The 27,591-nt window shown below is 40.6% G+C and overlaps 2 protein-coding genes and 2 non-coding genes across 9 annotated transcripts; all 4 read left to right on the top strand.

Annotated features, from left to right (window-relative positions):
- The first annotated feature begins 100 nt into the window (after positions 1–100).
- Positions 101–18,568, top strand: LOC121884022 (transportin-2-like). 5 transcript variants are annotated; one of them, XM_042392532.1, is made up of 26 exons: positions 101–206; positions 1,431–1,530; positions 2,072–2,147; positions 2,726–2,875; positions 3,136–3,242; positions 4,735–4,868; positions 5,336–5,417; positions 5,605–5,727; positions 6,057–6,175; positions 6,289–6,349; positions 7,199–7,370; positions 7,467–7,619; positions 8,570–8,795; positions 8,994–9,165; positions 9,612–9,698; positions 9,930–10,037; positions 10,317–10,475; positions 10,590–10,677; positions 11,109–11,207; positions 12,824–12,859; positions 13,776–13,871; positions 13,998–14,073; positions 14,292–14,391; positions 14,643–14,717; positions 15,014–15,162; positions 15,427–18,568. In XM_042392532.1, the coding sequence occupies exons 2-25, from the start codon at positions 1,432–1,434 to the stop codon at positions 15,119–15,121; spliced, it is 2,706 nt and encodes a 901-aa protein (XP_042248466.1). In that variant the 5' UTR covers positions 101–206; position 1,431; the 3' UTR covers positions 15,122–15,162; positions 15,427–18,568. The 5 variants fall into 5 exon arrangements, with proteins under 5 accessions (XP_042248466.1, XP_042248468.1, XP_042248469.1 ...); XM_042392535.1 differs by having other exon boundaries at positions 120–225; XM_042392533.1 differs by lacking the exon at positions 101–206 and adding an exon at positions 292–612.
- Positions 1,245–1,312, top strand: LOC121885042. The gene has a single exon (XR_006092451.1). It is a non-coding gene; the product is annotated as a small nucleolar RNA SNORD41 (small nucleolar RNA).
- Positions 2,990–3,056, top strand: LOC121885043. Its single transcript, XR_006092452.1, has one exon. It is a non-coding gene; the product is annotated as a small nucleolar RNA SNORD41 (small nucleolar RNA).
- A 1,905-nt stretch (positions 18,569–20,473) lies between the features above and the next one.
- LOC121884272 (deoxyhypusine synthase-like) lies at positions 20,474–27,493 on the top strand. Of its 2 annotated transcripts, XM_042392986.1 has the most exons (10): positions 20,474–20,791; positions 23,556–23,752; positions 23,941–24,105; positions 24,291–24,412; positions 24,628–24,724; positions 24,934–25,020; positions 26,040–26,145; positions 26,226–26,329; positions 26,530–26,655; positions 26,885–27,493. In XM_042392986.1, the coding sequence occupies exons 2-10, from the start codon at positions 23,561–23,563 to the stop codon at positions 26,975–26,977; spliced, it is 1,092 nt and encodes a 363-aa protein (XP_042248920.1). In that variant the 5' UTR covers positions 20,474–20,791; positions 23,556–23,560; the 3' UTR covers positions 26,978–27,493. The 2 variants fall into 2 exon arrangements, with proteins under 2 accessions (XP_042248920.1, XP_042248919.1); XM_042392985.1 differs by lacking the exon at positions 20,474–20,791 and having other exon boundaries at positions 23,501–23,752.
- The last annotated feature ends 98 nt before the right edge of the window (positions 27,494–27,591 follow it).

The following is a 27,591-nucleotide window of genomic DNA, read 5'->3' as shown; positions in this document are numbered from 1 at the left end:
TTTGTATCATATTATTAAGCACTCATAAAATTTAGGAAAATAGAAAAGCGGTTCCAGTAAATCTCGCGTAGTTAGCGCAATGTGTGTTGAACGGAAGCCGCCATAGGTCAATTTCAATCGGCGTGCTCATTTGAACAGGAGGAACCGCTACGAGGCACGGAGGAAGAGCGGCCCAGTACTAATAATTCAACTTTCAAGTCAATATTGTACGTACAGTATTTTAAGGTTTGTACTTTGACACAACATTTTAGACACATTAGACTGACTCATCGGGTAAGATGTTCCGATAAAGACGAACGTCAAAGGAAGTGTCCGTTATGTAGCATTAGCTCGGCTAGTAGCATTAGCCTCGTCAGTTCAACACGGTGCTCAGGCGGCTTAGCGGCTAAAACGTGCTCATCAAGTTTGTACCGATTTATTAGCGAACAACGTCGAGTTCACCGCGAAGCTTTACAAGCACACACAGATGAAGGCTTTCCCTAAAAGGATAAGTTAGTTAAGAGCTTACTTGTGGGGAAGCTGAAGGTGGTATTGGTGTCTCTTCATGCCGGGCACATTGTGAGGACCCCGCCGACAAGGCCCGAGCAAGAAGGGCAACTTCAGTAGCAGCAGGTCAGCAGTATACAGTTATCTGAAAAAGGGTCCATTATCGATCGCCCACTTGGGTAATCCATAATGGACGTAATGAAGGGAGTGAAATAAGCATTGCAGGTTAATGTAGCTGTGGTTAACTACACGGATTGCTGACTTGTAGCCGGACATAAGGCGGTCCTGCTACACAGCAAGCTAACTTTTATTTCCTGACAACTTTTCTCTCACTCTGACCAGCCCCAGCTGCACGCTACTCCCGCAGGTAAATCACGAGTCTCAAACCCGCGTGCAGTAATGTTACATAGTGGCGTTGAAATATAAAACGAGAAATATTAAGACACAAAGCATTTCCGCAATTTAGTCCGACTGGCCGGGTGGGGGTGGGGAGTTGGGGTAGGATTAACTTGGAGCGGTTAAGCCGGGTCATAGAGATTTTAGCTCGCCTAATGTCCTCGTTTTTGTGCCGCAAGCCGATTTCTAATTACAATTTTAGGTGTTTGCCGGCTGGTACTCCGAGGACAACCGCTGCTGCGCATTTATGTTGCCTATCATAGTTCTACCCCTTAGCCAACTCAAGCGGGCCTCTGTCCACATGTGCACCTTCATCTGTGAACGTGCTCTGTGCATAAACTCTGTCCTTTTGCACGTGGCCTTTGGAAATGATGCATCAAATACATCTGACTTCCAGTGATGGTGTTTGTATTCATACTGTCTGATCCAGAGACCACTTGTGTACCAATTTCTCCTTATCGATCTGTGTAAAATCAGAGTGCACTGGAGAACTCCTACTGGACTGTAACATGTAGATTAACTTGTGTGTTTATCTGTGTGTTTCTCAGGATGGAGTGGCAGCCAGATGAGCAGGGACTTCAGCAAGTCCTCCAACTGCTCAAGGACTCACAGTCGCCCAACACAGTCACGCAGAGAGCTGTCCAACAAGTATCCTACCACAGTATAACTTGAGGGTGTTCAGAGTAAAGCTAGTCAATGTTAAATGACTTCATTGTGGGTTTATAATGAAATTTATGATTTTTACGCTAGTGCCCAAGCACAATGTGATTTAGATCCTTGTCCTGTTTAGTTATTACTACTGCCACATGTTCACATTGGAAGTTGCCAGTGGTTTTTTTTCCATGTGTTGAGAAGTGGCGGAAGTGGGCAGTTGTTCATGTGCTGGTAGCAAGCTCTGATATCAGACTTAAGTCAGCTGCAAAGCTGGAGAAAAGGGGAAAAAGCTTTTTTTTTTTAAAATATACAATTGCAGATAAATGAGCTTTTATTGCAGACATTTAAATCTAGTACTCATGTTTAGCTGCATTTATGCATAGAATTGTTATAAACCAAAATCAGTTCTTAATATATGTATATCTTTTCCATATGTGGAAAAAAAACTGGAATTCCACATAGAGGAAGATGTCATTCTGTATTTGTTGCTTAGTTTGCAAACTCAAAGTGAAATGGTCCTTAACTGCCGTGCTAGAAACTTGAACAGCTGAACCAGTTCCCTGACTTCAACAACTATCTCATCTTCGTCCTCACACGGCTCAAAACTGAAGGTGAGTAGTTAAATATGAGTGTTACTCCTCTTTCATCCATTATGACATGTAGTCATTTGATACACAATGACCAAAGTTCCTCCTAAACTCCTCAAACACTTAAAACTTAAAGCAGTCACTGAGAGATGATGCTGGTTGTGATGAAGGACCTGCTGATACAGTTCAACAGTATTGATTGAGACAAACATTTGGATGTATAACTGAGTTGATCCAAACATATTTCCATTCATCTTGATAAGATGGCCAATGTGATAAACAGTGCATTTTAGTGTGCTATTATACATGGACATAACATACACTAACATATAAACATATACATGGAAAAATCATAACTATTTATAGGGATGTACCAATCTAATACATTGTAATGTATCAGTGCAGTTACAGATTTTTATTAATTGGATTGAGTATTGACCAGAAGAGACTGATCAACATTACATACTTGTTACAAAATTGTAACAGTGACACATTAGAATCCTTTTAGAAAAACATGATAAATACCTTGCTTTATTTATTGATCAGCCGTTTTCTCTCCCAACTTTCTCGCACCTTTTCCTCTTTTACTTTCATCTGCTCAGATGAGCCGACTCGCTCTCTGAGTGGTCTGATACTGAAGAACAATGTCAAAGCCCACTACCAGAACTTCCCCACAACTGTTGCTGACTTCATCAAGCAGGAATGTCTCAACAACATCGGTGACCCCTCGCCGCTCATCCGTGCCACCATCGGTGAGTTTTTTTGTGTGTCAGCGAGTGAGGTCCTCTGTCACCTGTGATCTTTGTGAGCTAGCTTCCACCCACACACCCAATACCCCTACTCATCCCTTGCTGTCCAACTGTTACATGGAGATGATGCATAAATACACCTGACTTCCGATGAAGGTTTTTGTATTCATACTGTCTGATCCAGAGATGAATGTAAAAGCAACTACTCGTGGTCTCATTAATTGTTATTCCCTATCTGAAGCCCTCTGTTCTCCTCTCCCCAGGCATCCTGATCACTACTATTGCCTCCAAGGGAGAGCTACAGACATGGCCGGAGCTGCTGCCCCAGCTCTGCAACTTGCTCAACTCAGAAGACTACAACACCTGCGAGGTCTGCACTTACCATGCGCTGCCCTTATTCTCTTTCTTTCTTTCTTTTCTGTGCTGTTTAAAAACGGTGGCCACAACAACCAGATCGGTATCAGTCATTGGCCTTGAAATTTCATATTGGAGGATCTCTAATAAAAAGCTGTTGATTTTCTTTTTAGACTTTTTGGGTTGCATTTTATGCCTTTTTTATGGCTTGTTGACAGTGGAGAGATGGCAGGAAATGAGGGGATAGAGAGATGGAGAATGACGTGTAGCAAAAGTCCCGGCTAGACGTGAACCAAGGCTGCTCATAGTTAGTGGCTTGGTGCCCAAACCCTCAGTTTTCTTTAAAGCTGTATGAATTCATACATGTTTTCAGTTGCTCTGGCTGGTTAGTCCTTTGCTCAGGTTGGAAGGTAGGCAGAGCTTTGTTTGGAATTAAACAAGGTCACTGGACTCCATGTGTCAACACAAATGACAAAGGTTGAATTTGTTCCATCCTTTCAGGGGCAATAAAGCTAACCGGATACTGAGGGAGATGTCAGTCAAACAGTGGATGTGTCTGAAATCACTCCATATTTACAATATAGTGCTCTATTTTCACCTTCTGCCATTTTATTTCAGTGTTAGAATTCTGAGTGGGAAATATGTGAACTATATAGTTCCCTCAAATATTCCCACAATTGGGAAAAAATAGTGTCAATGGCTTGTACTCGACTCTCTGCTCACAAACCCACAATACATACAGATACAAAAATTTGCATTGTTGCGAGTTATCAGCTGTGAGCAATGACAATTATTCAAAGTGCCCAAAATCTAAGTTAAGTGCTCACTATAGACTTAACTACTGAGTATTTATTATTTATATAGGGAGCAGTGAGTAAACAAGATAGTGATTTTGGACACAGCTGTAGTCTGTGCACACCCGCACAGTCCTGAGAAGAGGTGTAATCACAAAATGAGGGAAACAGTGTGTGAGTGTAACTGGCCTTTCAAACAGCAGTAGACATCCAATAATTTACACATATCTCATATTATGCATATTATGACATGTAAAAGCAGGCATTAGCGTGTTATGATTTTTGTTAATGATAAATCTTTTCAAAGATTTAAGGTGACATGTTGACGTAAAACTGGGAATCAAAATATTTTTCAAGCCTCACTTAGGAGAGCAGCAGTCCTCTTGACAGGCTGATTGTTTTCATTACGGAGTCAGTGATGTGTTTTTGTTCAAAATCACAGTGCAGGTGTAACTAATAAAATAAACTATTGCTCTATTTTAGATGTGCTGGTAAGCCAGCGTACGCAATACATGAGCCCCGATACTGACATACCTGAATGGAATACAACCATTATTTAAGTTTTATAGTCATCTGTATAGGAACCACTGGCATCTATGAAATTCTTAAACGAAGGCACTCTGGCTTAATGTTGATGCTGTCTCATTCTCTCCTCTGTGTCCCTGTATGTTTGCGTTTGATTTGACAGCCTCTCTGTGTGTGTCCGTGTCTCAGGGCTCGTTTGGAGCACTGCAGAAGATCTGCGAGGACTCATCCGAGCTGCTGGACAGCGACGCTTTGAACAGACCCCTCAACATCATGATACCTAAATTCCTTCAGTTCTTCAAGCACTGCAGCCCGAAGATCAGGTACAGGAGAGAACAAGACTCATTTGTAACTGTCTGTCATCAACATCTGGGCGTGATGTATACCAACATCTGACTGACGATGAAGGTTGTTGTATTCATACTGTCTGATCCAGATATTCACACTGACGTACCACTTAATTTATGAGTTACATTGATTGCTAAAAGGATTCAATAAAACATTTTCTCCTCACTATTATATGGCTCTTAATAGGGCTGTAAGAACCATTTAAAAGTTTTTTTCTTGGTGCCACATTTTTTCATTTTTCGGTGGACTAATTTTGAACACAGTTCATGTGTAACCTAAAACAAAAATTGCATAACTATCTTTTGAAATGTTTAAGTAAAACGTGGGATAAAACCAAATATTGCTGTTTTTATAGGTTGTTAAATAGAGACATTCTGCTTTTAACCACTCTTTCATTGCTACCGTTGCTTTGCCTTAATCAGTCCTCTTGTTGTCCCCGCAGGTCTCATGCCATAGCCTGTGTGAACCAGTTCATCATCGGCAGAGCCCAGGCTCTAATGGACAACATCGACACCTTCATAGAGGTGAGCTTGTGTGTTTTGAATACTGAAGTAAATTGGTTGTCTTGCTGTGTTTGAACATCACCAGACTAGACAAAGCCATGTTAGTCATTCCCTCGATTTTTTTATTTGCCTTGTCAACCCACTGTCTGTTTCCTCATAACCCTCAATTTTCACCTAACTTACTGTTATTTCTCCTCTCCCCAACTAGAGCCTATTTGCACTGGCAGCAGATGAGGACTCTGAAGTCCGAAAGAATGTGTGCCGAGCCCTGGTCATGCTACTGGAGGTCCGCATCGACCGCCTCATCCCCCACATGCACAGCATCATCCAGGTAAGTGCTGGACCGACCAGCCGTGTCTCTGCTTTAAGAACACATCATTCCTGTATGTCAAAGTAATCAGATGTGTGAGAACTATCAGTCTTTCAACTCAGAATTATCGAGACTTTTAAGTCCATCTTGCATCTGGACATGATGAAAAACCCAGCTCATTGATTCACAATGATACCTAAAGTTCCTATTCTTTCTGATCCAGATTTGTCAAGACTTTGTGGTAGACTGTTGCGCAATAGCGGCGTTTTTCTCTCGGTTTTCGAACCATTAGATGTTGTGTCAGCTCACACTCGGCTGCTCTCAGTCTCATACTGTATCATCTCCTGCAGTACATGCTGCAGCGGACCCAGGACCCGGATGAGAACGTGGCTCTGGAGGCCTGTGAGTTTTGGCTGACTCTAGCAGAGCAACCCATCTGCAAGGAGATGCTGTCCGGACACCTGGTGCAGTGAGTACAATGCAGTGAATACAGAATCAACTCATTGTCATCAACTACGTGATGTTATATTTGTTTACCGTTTTCACCAAGGAAGTCTTCTTCTTCCCTCCCTCTTAATATAGACTGATCCCTATCTTGGTGAATGGGATGAAGTATTCAGAGATTGACATCATACTATTGAAGGTGAGCTCTCTTTGTTCCTGTTACGTTTTTACATGTTTACTTCTATACCATAAGAAGGTATAGCCATTTGGCTGAATTTTTGAGCATTCTTATTAGGGTTGTAGTCTCCTGGTCGATTAGTTGGTCGATATGCTCTCGTCCGACTAAATTCTCATTGGTCGAATAATCTCCGTGTTATTTTCATAAGGAGAAAAGTGCTACATCAACAGCTTTCCAGGAGTAATCCATTATTTCCTGCGGCGGGAGGGACAGACTAACAAATTACCTGTGAAAACAGGGGTGTATTCAAAACACCCTGTTGTTCTCACAACTTTGAACTTGCCCAACCTGATGGAGACTGCTGGGTCTAACTGTACTCAACGTTTACTGAATCTGTGTTTCTCCATAATAACACAACGAGAACCCCCGCCAGGCCAAAAAAAGATATTTTTTAATATTTGATGTCACACAGAGAAATACAGAACAGAGAAATGTGTGACTGCCGAGTTTACTGTGCACTCTGTCATGTCAAAGGCTATTAGAAGGTTAAATTCAGTTATACTTGCTGCAACTGGAGGACTGTCCTTCATGCCACAGCGAGATAACACCAAAAATAAATCCTGACATAACATCAAAAACTTTAGCTGTATTACAGCTAATATTACAGAATGACAATTTAGAACTGATAGTTTTTTAAAATTGTCTAAAAAAGTGATATAATGCTTCAGCTGGAGTTAAACTTGTGTGTGTGTGTGTGTGTGTGTGTGTGTGTGTGTGTGTGTGTGTGTGTGTGTGTGTGTGTGTGTGTGTGTGTGTGTGCGCGTGTGTGTGTGTGTGCGCGTGTGTGCGCGTGTGCGTGCGTGCGTGCAGGGAGATGTGGAGGAGGATGAGGCAGTTCCAGACAGCGATCAGGACATCAAGCCTCGTTTCCACAAGTCACGCACCGTCACCTTGCAGCACGAAGGAGGGGAGGGAGAGGAGGGTGAGGACATTGAAGAGGACGACGACGACGATGACGACACACTGTCTGACTGGAACCTGCGTAAGTGATGGAGAAAAGCACTTATAGAGACTCTCTCTGCAGGTTGTAACCAGCAGTTTTGGGATTTAAGAATAATTTTGTTATTTTTTGATGTAGGAAAGTGTTCAGCCGCAGCACTGGACGTGCTGGCCAACGTGTTCCGTGACGACCTGCTGCCCCACCTCCTGCCGCTCCTGAAAGGCCTGCTCTTCCACCCCGACTGGGTCATTAAGGAGTCCGGCATCCTGGTGTTGGGGGCCATAGCTGAGGGTAAGACTTAGAGAAGTAGAGTTCTCATAGAAGCTACAGATTAGTTAGAACAGATTTAAGTGTGTTGTATCTAATCCTGTTGTTGTAAACACACACGCTATGAGATTATTGAAATACAGCGTCCTGCTCATGCAAGTTTGCTGTAATGAGTCATCTGGACTGACCACTGCATATCTCACTGACCCAGTCAAAACCTACTATAATAGCCTAATTGAATTAAATTGAGCACAAATACTGCTTTTTCTAAAGCTTGTCCACACATATGAACATGTCTATCTAATCTTCAACAACGCAAGCATACAAATAATTAGATCTGATGGAATTACAATTTAATCTCCCAGCAGTCCCAGTCGTCACTGCTTAGTTTTCCCCACTCCTTCAAGGCTGTTTCTGCATTATAGCAAACTTTCAGACAGCAAATGTGTTTACTCAACACGTGCTTGACCTGTTTTGGACCCATTCATACAAGAGATACATGTTACCCTTTTCACTGTGAGCACAGACTTCAATCTTCACAGATAAACCACAGAATTGCACTGAATAACATCAATTAATTAGCAGATAAAATTGTTCAGTTTCACAACTCTGTTTATCCATCTGCACGATCCGCCTTTATTGCCCACGTGCATCTGCTTTCTGTTTCTCACACAGTCTTTTTTTTTTTTTTTTTTTTTTTTTTTTTTCTCTCAAGTTGGTTCAATGACATCTAAACGTCTGTATCATTGAATTAATTTAGCAACACCAGGTCAGGGTTGGAGGCCCTTGAAGGGCAAGGTGCAGGTGGTAAATGTAACAATGTCAGGTGTACAAAGTGAATTCACCAGGTGTCTGCACATATCACATTAGATGGAACAATAGGAAACACAAAGTGCTTCATAGTAATAAAAACATGATGAAACATCGTCTTGTAATTGATCCTTTCATGATGTCACTTTCTCTCCTCGCCTCAGGCTGCATGCAGGGTATGGTGCCCTACTTGCCGGAGCTTATCCCCCACCTCATCCAGTGTCTGTGCGACAAGAAGGCCCTGGTGCGCTCCATCGCCTGCTGGACCCTTAGTCGTTATGCACATTGGGTGGTCTCCCAGCCCCCCGACTCCTACCTTAAACCCCTCATGACAGAGCTTCTGAAACGCATCCTGGATGGCAACAAGAGGGTGCAGGAGGCGGCCTGCAGGTGAGCAACTTCCCCACTCCTGTCCTCCTTATGTGGATATGATGAAACACCCAGCTCATTGACTAAGGATGATACACTTTGTTCCCATATTGTTGTCTGATCCACATCCTGCATTTATCATTCCTACACTGGTAGAGCTGAGTATATAGATTTAAATACTGACATACCGTCTTTCTTCCATATTTTGTTTTCTGTTAGTGCGTTTGCCACCCTGGAGGAGGAGGCATGTACAGAGCTGGTGCCCTACCTGAGCTTTATCTTGGACACGCTGGTCTTCGCCTTCGGGAAGTACCAGCACAAGAACCTCCTCATCCTCTATGACGCCATAGGAACTCTGGCAGACTCAGTGGGTCACCACCTGAATCAGCCTGTAAGTGCCTGTGAACTTTGTACATTCTTGATGCCTTTTTCTCTTATGTTTTCCCTCGATATGTCACATTCTCTTCTTTAAAAAAAGATTGCATTCACTGAAAACAAGCGCTAATTATCTGGATATGATGAAACACCCAGCTCATTGACAAACAATGATACATTTTGTTCCCAAGATATTTTCTGATCCAGATATGGCAGCTTTCATCCGCTCCAAACTCAGGTCGAGTGCAGTGTTTTCATTAGTTTTCTTTTATTTGAAAGGTTGTTTTTTTTTTTTTGCCCCTAATGGAACTGTGGTGAATAAAATTATCTTTGCACACAATTAAGTTTAAATATGCAGGCAAAATTAATATTGCTCTGTATGTAAACCTTAAATCTTAATGTCTTTGCTGAAGAGTTAAAGTAAGGCAAACTCTGAGATCCTAAATTTCTATCGTTTCTCAGGAGTACATTCAGAAGTTGATGCCCCCCCTTATTGCCAAGTGGAACGAGCTGAAAGATGAAGACAAGGATCTGTTCCCGCTGCTGGAGGTGAGAAGTTCTCTATTAAAGCAACACTTGCACTACAGGAGGCTTTTATCCAATTGAGCACAAATTTCTCTTTAAGCTTAAGACCAGTCATATTTGCTGTAAAGAGTTTCTGCTAAAAAAAAAACAGATTAGGATTTTCAACAGCTTTCAGGTCATATATCGTGTGTTCACCCCAGACAACAAACATGCATGACCACCTTTCTACAAGTCCTCATTTCGTGTTTCTTCCAGTGTCTGTCGTCAGTCGCCACTGCCCTCCAGAGCGGGTTTCTGCCTTACTGTGAGCCCGTCTATCAGCGCTGTGTCACACTAGTCCAGAAGACACTAGCTCAGGCTATGGTGAGTATACAAACATCTAACTAAAATGGAAAAAGTCTCTTTCTGTATGTCTGATCTTTCTCAACCATTCATCTGATCGACTTCACACTTGGCGGGTGTATTGCTGAGGACCCAAGGAAGCACAGTTAGGAGTGTGAAGTTGTTTGGATGAGCGGTTCTTGAGAAAGCCGAGCAGTCAGCCTGTTCCGAACAGGCACTGCACTAGTACAAATGAAATATGTTGTATATTAGGCGATCCTTTTGCAGAGGCACTGAAACTCATCTGTCCTGTGTGTACAGATGTACAACCAGCATCCAGACCAGTATGAGGCTCCTGACAAGGATTTTATGATCGTGGCCCTGGATCTGCTCAGTGGCCTGGCTGAGGGTTTGGGGGGCCATGTGGAGCAGCTAGTAGCCCGCTCCAACATCATGACCCTGCTTTTCCAGTGCATGCAGGTATGCAGGAGTGTGAACCAACAAATGAACCAAACACGCATCGAGACAGTTTCTTTTGAACCCCGACACATTTACTGGGAAAGTACAACACTAAGATGTGTGGTTGTGTTGCAGGACACTATGCCTGAAGTGAGGCAAAGCTCCTTTGCTCTGCTGGGTGATCTAACAAAGGCCTGCTTCCTCCATGTTAAGCCCTGCATTGGTGAGTGTGCTAAATAACTGTCACAGTTGGATTGAATTACTTCACTGGTCCTCTACTATCTGGCTATGAGGGAACACACAGCACTGACTCATGGTGATACCTATTGTAGCCATAGATGCTCAGATATCTTCAATGAGAGACTGTTATAGAGCAGCTTCACACCTCTGTGGTCCTTATGTGGATATGATGAAACACCCAGCTCATTGAATAACGATGATACACTTTGTTCCCATATTGTTGTCTGATCCACATCCTGCATTTATCATTCCTAGACTGGTAGAACTGAGCATATAGATTAAATACTGATATACCATCTTTCTTTGAGACTGTTTATAGATGGGAGATTGTTTTTAAAAAAAGGTGTGTAAGTGATTGAATGCTGCTCTGCTCTTGTATTGTAACCAGTGTGTGTTTTTATGTCCTCCCTCCAGCTGAGTTTATGCCCATCCTGGGGCTCAACCTGAACCCAGAGTTTATCTCTGTGTGCAACAACGCCACCTGGGCCATCGGAGAGATTTCCATGCAAATGGGTGAGAAAGCAGGTTTCAGCTATTGTTGATGCCTTTTCTCTTATGTTTGCCCTTGGTCTGTCTCTTTCTCTCTCTTTTTTTTTTTTTTTCCTTTTCTTTTTTTTAAATGGTTGCCTTCACTGAAAACAAGCGCTTATTATCTGGATATGATGAAACACCCAGCTCATTGACAAACAATGATACATTTTGTTCCCAAGATATTTTCTGATCCAGATACGGCAGCTTTCATTCGTTCAACACTCAGGTTGAGTGCAGTGTTGGAAATTAACTTTTTCTTCCACCAGTCAAAGTGGCTGCTGAATTATAAATTTTTCCAGCCACCGTTTTTTTTAACAGCACTTTTGTGTGTATCTACCTTTTGTGTAACATTTGTCTTGCTTTGAAGAAAAAGAAAACCAAAAAACACACATTTCCCATTTAAAAAGTATTAATTTAATATTTATTTACTCACCGTTATCCATTTTTAATTCGCTCGCTCAAACACATGTACACACACACACACACACATACACTTATTGCAGCCATGTTCTCCGGAGCTGACTTTCCTTTTGCGATGCAGATCACCTCCTTTAGGCATTTTGAGGCTTTGTGGTGCTTGATATCCACCAGTTTTTGATTGTTGGTGCCCACAATAAAGCTGTTTTTTAGAGATGCACCGATGCCTCCTGAGTCTGCAGGTCTATATGCACGCGAACCTGTGTGTGTGATTCGTTTTGCCAACAGCACTACCTTTGGCTTTGCCTTTTGTCCTTAGTTGTGGTTCACATGGCAAACCTTTTCTTCTGTTTACTTCTGGTGAAACCGTTGTCGACAGTTTTAGACATGTACACATCTGTTTCAGATAGTTATATGTAATTAGGACTTTTTAAAAAAAAAAAATTTAAGTGTTTTCCCAAACCCCCTCTAGGCCAAAAAAAAAAAGTTCTAATGCCAAAAATAACACCAAATATCCATTCATTGGGAAATCAATAGCATTTGGGAGCATTTGTGCAGCGCTGTTCCAAAACGTGAGTCAACCTCTGTGTCGTTGCCTGGGAAACTCTTGGTAGCGCAGCTCCTTTAAGGAATAGGGCAGTGCATAATGTTGAATGAGCAGCAGAAAAGTGACGCTGGCAGTAAATGTACAGTACTGGCTACAGTGTGTCAGTTAATAAATGCTGCAGCTTCTGTAACATTTATTAATTGACACCAGTTGCTGCCATCACTGCAGCCACCCCAGAGCAGTCAACCCAGGGGAAACACTTAAAGGTTATTTTTGTTGGTATTTTTGCCTTTTATTGAATAGTGTGAAGTGAAGAAGCAGACAGGAATCATGGGGAGTGATACATGGGTATGACATGCAACAAAGGTACCTGGCTGGAATCGAACCAGGGACATTGCAGTTATGTTGCATGCACAGTAACCCTACCGGAGCGCTCCGCAATTAGGACTTTGGCAGTGTGATGTTTTGCCTTTCGGCTCTCCTAACATCTCTGCCATAAAATGGCATTGCACCCAAAACCCAACCTAGTTATGCCTGCACGTTGTTTGAACATGTGTGTTGGTGCATGTATGCCAGGCAAGCCAATGTGCGTGACCCAGGCAGCCCACTGACACTCTGTGTGATATCCTTACAGGAACAGGTGTCAAGCAGCAAACAGAGGATTGTCCAGGTGAGCGTAGGGGCACCAGCAGTCATCAAGACTGCAGTGCGAGAGTGCAAAATCAAATTAGATTTTCCTTTTTTTTAGAAGATTTTTCTTCATATCAACCCCTCAGAATCATCCAAAGGGTTGTACAGTTCACACTCCTGCAACACTTTGCCTGTGTTAATGCCTTTACAGTTGCAGACCTTGTCACGATGATGGCAGCTGTTACAAGATTTTAATTCGTCTCCAAAAACATGGAAGTGTAGGTCTCTTGAAAACCCCAGATGAACAGAATGTTCCTCATTCTGCTGTAGACAAAAGATCCTTGTCACAAGAAACTTGCAGTGTCCAGATCACTTTGTATTGGCGGCAACATACATCCTGTATATATTTAATACATGTGGAATTCACTGTGTCCTTCACGTTTCTCTTTTAACTGAAGGTTCGCTGGTCTCATGTGGCTGTTGTAAAGAGTAAATTTCATTAGTTTTAACACAACCAGATGATTCTACAAGCTGATATTTACCTCCAGTGCAGACAGCAGCTTTATTGTCATGTAACCATGTTGCCTGTCTGGCCTTTGACCACAGCAGTCAATACACAATTCATCAAGTCAAATCCAACAACTGAAGGCAAAGCAGAAAACAGTCCAGCAAGTCTAGAACTGAAATCAGATTCCTGCTGGTCAACAGCATTAACACTAATGCATCAGCATCAACCTAATGTGAAGAATTTGCCAAAATTCTGTCCGTTTTATTGCAACAAGACATATTTTTGTGTTCACAAAAGGCTGTGTGTAGTATGCCAGTAAGACATTGTTTGCCATAAGACAAAATACTGTCTTGCAGTCAAGTCGCCATAGTAACAGAGCCATGCTGCAGGTTGCTCATCTCCTCATACGGCTGATGGTGTGCTTGTTTTCTGCCGTGTGTGTCTCTAGGTGCAGAGATGCAGCCTTATGTGGGCATGGTTTTGCCACATCTGGTGGAGATTATCAACAGACCCAACACACCCAAGACTCTGCTGGAAAACACAGGTACACACACGGTCATATGCACACAGCATGAGTTGAAGCATCTGCTGTTCAGAATGAAAGGTGGACAATGCTGATGGTCATGAAGGGGAGTTCGGGTAAACTGATGTTTTGTCTCCCTTTGTGCAGCCATTACGATTGGCAGACTCGGTTACGTGTGTCCTCAGGAAGTGGCACCACAGCTTCAGCATTTCATTAGACCATGGTGAGTACACATTATAATCTGGATATCATGAATTACTCAGCTTATTGATCTAACATGATTTTGTTGATCTTGAAATGAGAAAAGGAAAGGAAGCAGTGGGAAAGGAATTAGTTTAAACTAATTATAAATGCAAGAGGAAATAAATCATTTCAAGACCAGTAAAGACTGAAAGAACGTATAAACACTTTCCTCTTTTGTCTCATTGTATCTCTTCTCAGGTGCACGTCATTGAGGAATATCCGAGATAATGAGGAGAAGGACTCAGCCTTCCGTGGAATATGCGTGATGATCGGCGTCAACCCAGCAGGAGTGGTGCAGGTGAGATGATATGAGGATATTTTTAAAGTTGCAAGCTGTGATTTTTTTTTTTTGTGCAGTGTTTTTCTACCCCAACCAACAATATGACATCTGGGTGTAGTCTGACTGCTGCAGTTCCTGAAGTTTATGCTCTTATCCTCTCTCCCTTTTGTATCCATTGTTAACATGAGATCCAAGAACAATAAGTCTTATGTGGATAGGCTCTGAAGCTGAGTGTTTGTGTGGTGAAGTAACAAGTCCTTTCTTTCCAGGACTTTATTTTCTTCTGTGATGCTGTGGCCTCCTGGGTCAACCCCAAAGATGACCTGAGAGACATGTTTTATAAGGTGAGTGGCTCATTTTAACAAAAGCAGTACTATATCACTGATCTGTTGTAGCACTGGCTCCCCACACTCTGTGATGATCACTTATCAGACATTCGAAATCTGATTATATGGTGCGGATGATATTTGAGTCTGAGAAGTGTGGTAGAGCTTGCTGTTTGAGGAGGGAGAGCAGAGACATTTTTACATTTCAGTGGATGTTGTTGCATTTTGTGTGTATTGAAGCGTTATCAACTACACAGCACCTTCATCCTCAAACCTACTTCCATTTTCATGAGAGTTTTGTTTTCTCTTCCTAGATCTTACATGGCTTCAAGGACCAGGTCGGGGAAGAGAACTGGCAGCAGTTCTCAGAGCAGTTCCCTCCTTTGTTGAAGGAGCGCCTGTCGGCGTGCTATGGCGTCTAACCCAACCTCCCCCTGGTCAACACAGGACACCGACCTGTTAGGTATGTTCAGCAAACATCCCGTCGTGACACACATACAACCCGTGCCACTCCCTTTCTGGAAATGATGACACACCCAGCTCATTGATCAACAATGATACATTTTGTTCCCAAATTAATTTTCTGATCCAGAATCTCTCAGCATCAGTCACACCACCTGCATCCTTTTTGATCGCTGAATCAATTCTCACAGCTCTACATTTTCTAATTTTTCATATGTGATTTTTAAAACTTTTCTCCATTCTTCTGTTTTTTCTCCTCCCCTAGGTTAATGTAGGGAAGGGTTACTGGGGAACTCATTGCACTGCCCAGATCGTGGGGTGAAACAAGAGCTGGAGGGACGTGACTGGCCTTGACCCTCCACTCAGCGGATGGCCTCCTTTCCCCCCGCGCCCCTGTGTGTCTCTGTGAGGGAGGGTGGGAGGAGGGTGGTGGGTGTGGGAGGGTAAACTGGGGATATACATATACCTCTTGGATTAAACGCCTCACTAAATCCAACACACTCAAAAGTGACTTTCACCAACAGCACCGCAGGGATCCTAGTTAGGTGAGGGCAAACAGGGGCTGGCTTTGACCTCCCCCTCCTCGATTTGATTATTCTGTTAAGATAGATAACGGCTGGGAGGGGACGGGGTGGCAGATAGGTACATTTAAAAAAAGGAATTATCTGAACCAGCATAGGGTGCCACAGTCCCAAATACCACAATGCACGTAGTCAGTAGAATGACGCACATATGTAGATGTGTTTAAAACAGGCTCGTGTGACTTTAATATTACTTGTCACCTCCGGGCTTGACAGAGGCTAAACAAAAAAAAAACAAAACCATGAGACGCTTTTACTACGTAATAATGCAGGAAACGTGCACAAATCTTTTTGCACCTTTTACGGCAAAATTGCATCAACCATTTGGTGTGCATATACATGGGTCTTATTCTCTTTTCACATGTACATTAATCTGAATTTCATTTCCTTCCGTTTCCCTTGGTTGCTGAATTCCTCTTGAGTCATAGGTTTTCTTTTTTTTTTTTCCCCCCCTCATTTGAGGCCAAAAAAAAAAAAAAAAAAAAATGCAGTAGGTCTGTTCTCTAAGGTTTTCCCACCGCAGTACCAAGTTATTGCATGGCATATGATCACCTCTTAAGTGACGCATGTTTGAGTGAATATCTGTCTTGTTGCTCCAAAGTGCAAGTTGATTTTTCTCGTCCTCGGTATGGGGAGGTTGCCATAATTTGAAGCTGTCGGGTGCTCGGTTCTTTTCTCCTCCCATACATTCATACATATTGTGTAATCAATGTCCCTATAGTTAAATGGAGGTTGCGTATGAAGACCAGCTATAGGTAGGTTAATACAGGACTCCGCTGATTGTTTGGAGAATCACTCATCGCAATGAGAGTTCAAATACTGTAGGCAAGTTGATAAAACTTTTGCTGCTGCTGCTTCTTTTTTTTTTTTTTTTTTTTTAAAGAGTATTTACAGAATGGACTTAATGAGAGCGATAAGACATCACCAAGAATGAATTGGTTCTTACTGATATAAATGCACTTTTTCTTTTGTAAGAAATTTAGAGTTTCAAATGTAAGACATACAGTGATAAATATGATCTTGAGATATCGTTTTTTTTTTGATAAGTGATTTTAGGACTGTCAATGGCTTGCAAAAGTAAGCATAATGATAATGTTAAGCAATGGTAAAATGACTAGGTAAGACTTGAGGCCTCTTAACATAGTTAATTTCATAATGTAGCTCCTTCTAAAGTGGGTTGAATAGGATGTAAGTGGAGGGAAACATCATAATTACAGTATTTTGGATTCATGTCGCAGTTCCACTGTTTATCCATATCTGTGTTTGAGGATGTCCCCCAGAGCTTTTTTGTTAAATAACCGCTGTCTGAGCCATCAAGGCTTCTCCTTGTCATGAACATTGCATGCTTTTCAATGAGTGTTGCTCCTTTTCTTTAGTCATTTTAAAACAGGTTCCCTTTGGAGGGATCTACCTTATAAGAGCTTTGTCAATGGCAATGCGACTCGCTGCTGGACTAATAAGGTACTATTCCAGCTCATGATCAAACTAGTGATTTGATGTTGCCAGTTGCCATGTATTCACCCGTTGATACTGTGTAGGATATGCCTGGAAATACACTGATTCAGAGTCCTAATAGTTCTCCCCCTGACACTGGTTATTTGAGAGAGTTGTGGTCTTTATCCATCTTTATCTTTTTAGTCATTGTCCATAGTGGACATAGTGGTAATGGAAGTGTGTACGGCTGTCAGCCTGTTTTACTATAAAGGTGTGTACGTGAGTACTGCTTAGATGTAATATTTGCACCAGCCCTACCCTAAGGTTATGTTCAGGGCATAGTTTGAGCCATGCCTGAGTCCATGTGGCCACAGCGAGTATCAACATTTGCCTGCCAGTTAACAACATCAGTTTGATCGTCAGACCAAGTGTGCTCAAAACTCTTAAGATGAAGACCTTCACTAATACTCAAATCTATTCCTGCTTGATTTAAAAAAAAACAAACAAAAAAAAACCAAAAAAAAAAACCATGTTCCTTCATATGAGCTCACTTTTATGGATTATGTATTTTATAGAATAAGCATTATTTTCTCAACCTGTGTGACATGGAGTTTTTTGTAGCACAAATGTTACCAATGCGCATGTGTGGTGTTTTTTGGATCCCTGGCATCTTTTGTAAGCCGCTACACCCCCAGAAGGGTGAATACTAATGGCATCATCTTCATGTTTAACTGGTAGGCAAGCATTGAACATTCAGTGGCCGCTCATTGATCACAGGTTGGATGGACGGGCTCAGAGCAGCAGCCGGTGAATCATTCATTAATGTTTCACAAGGATGCATCTCTTGTGCCACAGAGAATGGGTAATAATTTGAGGCTTTACCACTCCTTGCCATGTTGTGATACACTAAGCTATATACAGAAGTAAATTTAAATGCAAGTTGTCCACAAGTTTTTTATTTTTTATTTTTATGCTCGTGAAAGTTTTGTTTTTATTTATTTATTTTGTTTTTTATTTTTTGTTTTATTTTTTTTTATTATTTTTTTGTGCCCCTGTGCACAAATTGTTTTGGACTTTAAAAGTTTTTTGTTTTTCTTTTTATTCTTTTAATTTAAAGAATTTTGTTTTCGTTGTTTTATAGCGGACCATTTGATTACGTCAAATTTGATGTTGTGGATGGACTGAAGGAGAGTCGGTGCTTGGTGCATACCTTAGGGAAGAATGCAGAAAACTAATTCATAACTTTGTTTCAATCTGATATCAAGGCTGGCAATTGAACTTGATGTAGTACCTTTTTTTTGCTCAACTGTGGTGCAGGTGGGATGTTATCTGATGTATCCCTTTTTATTTAATTTTTGTGAATAGGGGAAAATAAAAGTTTTTTTCTATTAAGCTTTGAGTCTGCTGGATTTTCTTGTTTTTTGAGCGATCACTGATATGTGGAGAGCTTGAGACTTGAAACTGAGACACATCTTCAATGTTCAAATAGCACTCAGTCACTCCTTGGTGAGCCTGGAGGGCATGTCACAATCATTTAGCAAATGACAACATTTGAAAGCAACTCTACTCAAACCACAGACTGAAAAAGCAACAGATACTTAAACTGACTGACACCCAATGCACGCATTTGTGAGTATAAAAGTGTACTCCCCTTATTCCACATCCTGTGGAGTGAGTGAGGTATGTTAGTATTTAGCTTATATAACAAACTGCGTCTGGGACATAATATCAACACAAGTTTCTCTTTGGTGCTCAACTGTCAAATAGTTAAGTAGACTTGAACTGTGGGTTTCCTCCTGGGCCATTTTTTTGTATCTCTATTTTTGCTTTCCCCCAGCCAAAAAAATATTTTTTTTTTTTCTCTAACCCCCCAGTGGTTTTTAAGGACTCCACTTGTGGATCAAATGTTCCCAAATGGGGCTGCTTCTACCCTTTAAGAGCAACTAAAATAAATATGTTTTTTGGTCTGCTACAGCAAACCTGCTCTGTAAATCACTTGTCCTGTGTTCTCCTTTGAGAAAAAAAATCAGAAACCAAAAGGGAGAAATTTTTAATTTTTTGATTTCACGATGGCCACCCTAATTCTTTCATTTATTCGATGATATACTGCTAACTTATCCATCTATGTCACTGGAGACATTATTTGATACAGCAAAACGAATAAGCATAACGCAGTAAAGTGGCATTTGTTCATATAGGCAGAGCAGATGGTCACACTGAGCCTGATTGCATCCTGCTACACAACATGACAGCCACAGACTGACCAACCCACATTAGCTTTCCCTCTAGTCTCCCTCTAAACTAATTTAGGGTCAGTATGAAAATTACTGGGGTGGGGAGGGGGTTGGAATTATTCATTATTCATATTTTCTTTTGACCTTCCTTGAGATTGAAAAAAATCGAGACTCTCCCCCAAGATCTCAAATCAATGTATTTGTGACAAACATAACATGGCAACATGATTCTGAGTAGCATAAGCAGACATGTCTAATATGTCTAATTTGTTAAGTTATATTTGACATCATGTGTTTGACATGTAGTAGCCTATTGTGCAAAAGTTTTAGGCACTAAAAGTAAAGTGAGAATGCTTTGAAAAATAATGCCATGAATAGTTTTTATTTGTCAGTTAACTTCATACAAAGTTCAGTAAACAGAAGAAATCTAAATAAAATCAATATTTGGTGGGGCTACACTTTGCTTTTAAAACAGCACCAATTCTCCTCAGTACACCTGCACAAAGGTTTTCAAGGTACTTGGCAGGTAGGTTTTTTCCTCCATCTTGGAGAAGTTGCCACAGGTCTTCTGTGGATTTGGGTGTCTCAGTTGTCTCTGTTTCTTTATGTAATCCTAGACTTACTCCATAATGTTGAGATCATAGCTCTGTGGGGGCCTTACTATCTGTTACAGGACTCCTTGTTCTTCTTGAGGATGAAGAGAACATCCTTAGAACAGTCAGGATTTTTTCATAACTGTCTGCATACCTTATTTTTCTTTTGTGATTAAAAGAATAAAAATAAATACTATGTTCCTTTGTACCTCATTTAACATTTAAGTTTAGCTATGTTTGATCCACCTTCATATACAGTATATATGTGACATTATTAGATTACTGTATCTGTAGTAAAATCAGCATTTGTAGCCTAATTTCAAAACCAGGCAGACAACAAGCTCCTATATAGAGCCTTAAGTGCAATTCATGGTACTGTTTATTGAAAATGGGACTGACATGCACTAAATATTTTAACCAGGGCATAACTGCTGATATATTGACCAAGTAAAGAGACAACACAGGTCAAATAATAAGAAAATATAACAATTTTGCCACCAAGGCTCCCATTAATCTATAAGGTAACTTTACATGTATTTATGGGCATGCAAGTTGTTTGGATTGGGACATTAATATTAACACAACTCAAACATTGCAAACAGAGCCTGAGCCTACTCTGATACTGCAGCAGTGGCTTTCTATATGCCCATACTCCACCCCCCTGCTCTAACGAAGGAATAACGTTGGCAGATATGTATCTGTTAGTTATTTGGTAAAGAGTGCATAAACTGAGTAACACCCAAAGGACAGACGACCATCCTCCTGAGACTTATCAGCCAACTGGATCGGTAACGTTACAATCTACCTGCTCTACATAAATGAGACCAGAAACGTCAGTGCGCAGTGCGTTTCGAAATGTCATGTCAGCTTTTATAGGTCAACTGCAAATGTATAACTATGCCTTTTAATTGAGTTTATGATTTATATGATATTTTCATAGGGACTATGTCTTTGGTAGAAGGTAGTATATATAAAATACTAAATGCAATGCATAGACTTAATAATAATAATCTTTTTTTTTACAAATATGTTTCTTTTGAGTGGCTCTAGCAGGATTTCAAGTAATGCATTAAAATCAATGAAGTAATGGAATTAGAGGGGGGAAATGATGTTACATGCTAAATCCTATTGGTGGAATCATCAAAAATAACCCAAAGAACAAGAGATATAACTGCACTTATATCATGATTTTAACGTTGAAAAACATTAAAACATCTGAGTGTAATGGTAAATGTTGTAGAGAGTCATCAAGTTACTCAGTAATATCCAATATACAACAATGTCTAATAAACAATACTTATACCATTCACCGAATTTACAGGTTGTTGTGGTTGTTCCAGTCATTTAGAAAGGTGCATCCGGAGTGAAGACAGTGTAGATAGACAGTTGAGTGCGCCCGGGTGTGCCTTTGCCACCTAAATAATCTCAAACTGGCATACCCAGCATAATCATAAAAAAAACACAGCCAGACTGGGCTGTGCCCGCTCATTGGTGCATTTGAGCTCCTTGCCTGCTGAGTTGCTGACAGTGGGCCCACACCGACCTGACTGATGTAAATTTCTGACAGCCTGCTCAAGTGTTGTGAAGCATCACACTTAACTAGAGTTTTACTTACACTTCCAGGGTTAATTAATATGTATTTTATACAATCAGTAGAGGAATTGACACAAAATTTTGATACCCCAACTATAACTAATAACACAGAAGCTATAAAATCACCAGATTCTTTTTATATCCATGAAGTCAGTGAGGCAAAATTGCAGAAATTATTAAGAAATTATCAGATTCTAAGGCATAAGACATGTATAATTTGGATACTTGTTTCATTAAGAAATACAGCTCTATATTAATAAGACCTGTGACTCATCTTATCAACTTATCAGTTAGGACCAGCAAATTCCCAAATAACTGGAAAAAGGCAGTCATCACACCGGTCTTCAAAGCAGGGGATCATGATCTGATATGGAACTATCGCCATATTTCTATTCTTCCTGTCCTGTCAAAGGCAAAGGAAGGTTGTGGCAGCACAGCTGGCTGACCCCCTAGAGACCAATCACCTCCTTCATCCACAACAATTTGGTTTTAGACCAAAAAGTTCCACAGAAACTGCAAATTGTTATTTCATTGAAAATGTTAAGTGTTTTTTGTATGGGGGTTGTCTATATTCAATTTTTCAAAACAAGCAGTTGATTGGTTTGAGTCATATCTTCTAGAGAGCAGTGTGTGAAAGTTGACAAAGAAACAACAGAATGGGTATTCCTCAAGATTCGATCCTGGGTCTCCTGCTTTTCATTCTGTTTATAAATGACCTGCCTACAAGTTGCCCAGAGGCTAGCTGCCAGCTTTATGCAGATGATGCGGTCATATATACACCAGCCAAGTCACCTAGCAAGGCAGCAAAGATCCTGAATGCATACTTAGATGATGTCCATCAATGGCTGCAACATAATCATCTTGTCTTGAATTAAAAAAAAAACAGTTTCTATGTGTTTCTACCTTATAAAACAGGGCTCACTTGAAAATTTTGAAATCAAGATACAGAATGAAGAAATAGAGGTCAATGATTTCAGCTTTTTAGGAATAATCTTAGATCCACAACTCAAATTTGATAAACATGTACAGAAGATTTCAAAAGTAGTAAAGACCAACCGTAATTGTTTCAAATTAATCAGGCACTACATACCAACTCAGGCAGCTCAGTTATTTATGCATGCTATGATTTTCTCTCATTTTTCATATTGTATGGCAGCATGGACTCAAGCATCACCATCCACAATCAGACACCTCAAATCCTTATACAACCAGGCACTGAAAATAAAGGACAAAAAGCTTGTCTGGTGGCATCACTGTCACATACTGAAAAAATACAATCTACTTAGTTTTGAGAGCTTTACTCATTTTTGTTTTCTTAAATTAGTTTTCAAATGCATCAACAGTTTACCCCCTGTGCAAGACAAGACAAGACAGTACCAGAGTAACTAGAAGCATGGTGTATGGCAACTGTAAAATACCATATTGTAGATCTAAATTTGGACTATCAGCCTTCTCCATAAATGGCAGTCAACTCTGGAACACATTACCAACTGAAATCAAATTAATTCCAGATATAAAATCTTTTACAACAAAAGTTAAGTGCTGGCTAAAAGCAAACCAGAGCTGTACCCATTTTTAGCTAATTCTATTGTATTGTTATTTTTTCTTTTTTCTTTCTTTCTCTTTCAAACTGTACATCACAATCAATGTATTTCAGTATGTGTATTTTATTGTACTTCCATATCTGTAGTGCACTGTGGTTTTATCATGATGAAAGCTGTGTATTTTAATTACACTGTATATGTAAAGCCCAACTAGGGACAAGAGTTGAAAATTAGCAATGGCTATAAACTCTCTGTGCAGCTCATCAGTTTCATGCTCTGTATTGGAACTATGTTAGTTTGCATCATCCCTATCAAATTAAAAAAACAAACAAACAAACAAACATTTATGACAGTGAAGAACAGTATATTATGGAGAACAATGCAGTAACTCTTATTATGTTCCCATTTTTTTCAGACAATATGGCAAACCATATCCATCCAATAACTGGGGACCTCTACAGAGACGCTGCCCCTATACCAGATGATATGCCAAAGGTCCAGGGCTATGACTTCAATCAGGGTGTGGACCACCGAGCCCTTCTGCAGTCGTACCTCACCACAGGCTTCCAGGCCACAAATTTTGGCAAGGCTATCCAGGAGATCAACAACATGGTGAGATGGGTGGTACACAGGGTGCACTTCAACATATGAGCACGTTCCAATTTTTAGTCTTTGCAAAAATGTATTATTACCTTTGATGCTGTAGGTGTTATAGGGTCTAAAGGCATTTACATACAAACAGCTGGATTAATGATTGTTGAGAATAAATGAATGAACATTAATGCATCCCACATCCACAGATAAAGAAGCGTCAACAACCGGTGAAGGCAGTGAATGGGATTGTTATGGAGGACCCATCAACCTGCCCCTGCCTCATGAGCTGCACCATCTTCCTCGGTTATACCTCGAACCTCATCAGCTGTGGAATTAGGGAGAGTATCCGCTACCTCGCAGAACACAGAATGGTATAACTTTATTCCAATACATTCACTGTAAAATATGGTGATAATCATATCAGTATTTAATATGATCTCTCTCTCTTGCCACTTGTGGCTGTATTGTTACACGTTAGATGCTATCTTGTCCACAAATTAACATTACACATTACATTTGTTCAAATACAATATCCTGTATTTATTTGTCTATACAGGTGGATGTCTTGGTGACCACAGCTGGAGGTATAGAGGAGGATCTGATTAAGTGTTTGGGCCCCATTTACATCGGAGACTTTACCCTGCCTGGCAAAGATTTGTATAAAAAAGGTCTCAACAGGTTAGACAACATGTCAGAGTAGTAGAACATGCCTCAGAACTGGAAATATCCTATGTAAATTTAGAAAAGAATATTTGAAATTAGTCGACAAACATTGCCATCTGTCTTAGATGGATGCTGCTTGTGAGGCAAAAAAAAGTTAACATTAAAATTAATGTGACTCACTGCCAGCATTATTTTGAGGAGCACTCAGTTCAGTGTCACTTTGGCTGCAGGAATGGAAACACTCTGATGCCTGATGAAAACTACGCCAAATTTGATGAATGGATAATGCCAATCTTGAAGCAGATGCTGCTGGAGCAGAACACTCAGGTGTGTGGACTTAACCTTGAACACCTGTTTGTCTGTTTAAACTATTAAATCAAGTAATACCTTATTTTGATACTTATATCAAAACCCCCTTCAAATCAAATACAAAGCATATTATGAAGGTGTAATTTCAATTGTGGTTCTATTCATCGCTACAGTTGAGATGTAGAGATTATCGTAGTTTTATTTTTCTTCGATGCCTCTTCACTCAGGGCGTTCGCTGGACACCATCTAAAGTGATCCATCGTCTGGGCAAAGAGATCAACAACCCTGAATCTGTCTACTACTGGGCCTACAAGGTGAGTCCTGGTATGCATCACAGTAGTGTTCTAGGAACAGCTGGAAACAGTATAGCTTTTTCACAGTCCTGCCAACTGTTGACTCTCACAGAAATAAAGAGACTATTTCCTAAAGCTAGACCTAAAATTCTTTATTCTTTTTGACTGCTTATTGGCATCCTGCAGCTAATGCTAGCTCTGCCATACACTAAACTCTGTATATGAATGGCTAATCCACTCATTTGGTGCACACTTCTCTAACTTTCTTAACCTGGCAGTGAGCTGATTACAACTCAAGTGCTTTATCTAGTCCCACACAGAGTTAATGTGCAAATGTATTCTCTCTGCATCAGCCAACAAAACAATACCCCAGGAAAACAAAATTCAATTTTAATTAGGCCAGGTCCCAGACAGGTAATACTGGAAAATGATTTGTTGTTATGTGGATTAATTGGCACTAAGTCTTGCAGCTATAGTGGCCGCAGGCTACAACATATACTGAGTGCCTTGCTTGCCAACGAACAAGAGAGAATGCAGGCCTACCTGTACCCTGACGAGCTCCTCTCGTCTTCTTCTCGTCTGTCAATTCCTTCGACTGGGTGGTAGGAACGGATCCAGGTCCTCCAATCTGTCGCCAAACCAAGCACTGAGCTCAGTATTGGTTTCAGTTAATTTAGATTAACATATAAACTGAGACAGGAACTAAACCAAAGTGCTTCAGGTAGTATTCATTGTCCATTATGTTCTCAACAAGAGTTTGTCGCTATCAGCAGCATACCAGCTTTCTTGTGTTTGTATCCTCTAGCCACTAGTGGGGATCATATTACTGTGTACTATGGCATATAGAGTTCTCTATTTTCTTTGTCTGGCATATTTTCTACCCAGGTAGTGAGGCTTATTTGTAGGTTGGGACTGTCAATATGAGAAAGATTGAGTGTTCACAAGCCAAAACATATATGATTTGTGAACAGGCATGTGAACCTACAAACAGACTACGTTTTATTATACGAGATCCGAATAATGGTTGGTGTCTGTTTCAGAATAACATCCCAGTGTTCAGCCCTGCCCTGACAGACGGTGCTCTGGGAGATATGTTCTACCTTTTCTCAATTGAGAATCCTGGCTTGATTTTGGACATAATTGAAGGTAAAAGAGTCTTCATTGATGCTTTCTTAATTTGTCTTGCAGTGCTGTAAGTTGGTCATGCATATTGCATTTTATTTCAGACATTTCAAAGTTGAACAACCTCGTAGTGGCTGCTAACAGCACAGGGATGATCACGCTGGGAGGAGGTGTAGCCAAACACCACATATGCAACGCCAATTCCTGGGTCAGTATTTTGCATGTTGAGTTTGAGGTGTTCAGTGTTTCCCATATTTTGAGTTTATTTGGGTAGCTCAGCCAAAGAGATTTGTCCCCAGGACACAAACACACACACACACACACACACACACACACACACAAATACTGTATCAAGCTGTTTCCTTTGCTCAGTTTGCTGTTTTGATGCACCACTTTGTCTCCTTCCAGAGAGATGGCGCTAACTATGCAGTATATGTGAACACGGCGCAGGAGTTTGATGGTTGTGACTCTGGGGCCAGACCTGATGAGGCAGTGTCCTGGGGCAAGATCACAGCAGATGCTAAACCTGTGAAGGTATATATTATGTTATATTATGTTAATAGTGGAAGCAAGACTCTATTACGTTTTATTAAAAACAAATATCACAAGCACCATTTATGTCAATTAGGTTAGGTGCACTAAACCTTGTTCATTCATGATATCTTCATCTTAATCAATAACAATCAAGCCTAATAAGAGGGATTGATATCCAACGATGTTTTGCTCTCTGATTTTTAATATACATCTTGTTCTGTCTTTCCAGGTGTTTGGAGATGCTACCATAATCTTCCCCTTATTAGTGGCAGAGACCTTTGCAGTTCATGCTAAGATGACTGCTGGCAAGAAAAAAGAATAAATAAAGGCCTCCTGAAATACCTTAACAGTCAGCATTTTTCTTGGTTATGTTTAATAACAAAAGCATAGAGAAAATCCTTTTGGTCCCTGTGACTTGATATTTTGCTGTCAATAATGCATGTTGACTGTCAAAAATTGTATACAAACTTTAAACTTGTATATATTATCAAAGCTTTTTGTTTTAATTTTACTTTTTAAAAATTGTATTTATTTAAAACAACAATAACAACAACAACAACAAACAACAAAAGGGGAACCAAAAAAGTGAGGGGGGACCTGGCTGCAGAGAAGATGGCAGATCTCAACCATGGAAGACCAGTGTCCTCCAAGGCAAATGTGGTTCTTTTTTGTGGTTTTCAAGACACATTAGTGACTCCAGCAGGTGGTGGTAATGCATCTTATGCTGGTTGCGATGAAATTCCAGATAGAAGTAGGTTTTTTGAGATCTGGTTTGATCCAGTTTATTTTGAATGTATTGTTAAGAGAGCTGAAGTCAATAAAATTTTGCCGATGACAACTGAAATGTTTCTATCATTCTTTGTGGATAAGGTTACTGACATAAGGTCTAAGATATTGCCTTCTTGTACCCCTAGGATTGACCGCCTGGTCGATGTT

This window comes from Thunnus maccoyii, chromosome 18, assembly GCF_910596095.1.
Source record: "Thunnus maccoyii chromosome 18, fThuMac1.1, whole genome shotgun sequence".
NCBI classification, from domain to species: domain Eukaryota; kingdom Metazoa; phylum Chordata; class Actinopteri; order Scombriformes; family Scombridae; genus Thunnus; species Thunnus maccoyii.
This window is presented reverse-complemented; position numbering and strand designations above follow the sequence as displayed.

Excerpts from the sequence above, each read along its gene's own strand:
- LOC121884022 (XM_042392532.1), top strand. The coding sequence starts at position 1,432 with ATGGAGTGGCAGCCAGATGAGCAGGGACTTCAGCAAGTCCTCCAACTG. Across the intron at positions 6,350-7,198 it reads TTGACATCATACTATTGAAG|GGAGATGTGGAGGAGGATGA; the intron begins GTGAGCTCTCTT and ends GCGTGCGTGCAG. Across the intron at positions 11,208-12,823 it reads AGAGATTTCCATGCAAATGG|GAACAGGTGTCAAGCAGCAA; the intron begins GTGAGAAAGCAG and ends ATATCCTTACAG.
- LOC121884272 (XM_042392985.1), top strand. The coding sequence starts at position 23,510 with ATGGAGAACAATGCAGTAACTCTTATTATGTTCCCATTTTTTTCAGAC. Across the intron at positions 24,413-24,627 it reads TATAAAAAAGGTCTCAACAG|GAATGGAAACACTCTGATGC; the intron begins GTTAGACAACAT and ends CTTTGGCTGCAG. Across the intron at positions 26,330-26,529 it reads TATGCAACGCCAATTCCTGG|AGAGATGGCGCTAACTATGC; the intron begins GTCAGTATTTTG and ends GTCTCCTTCCAG.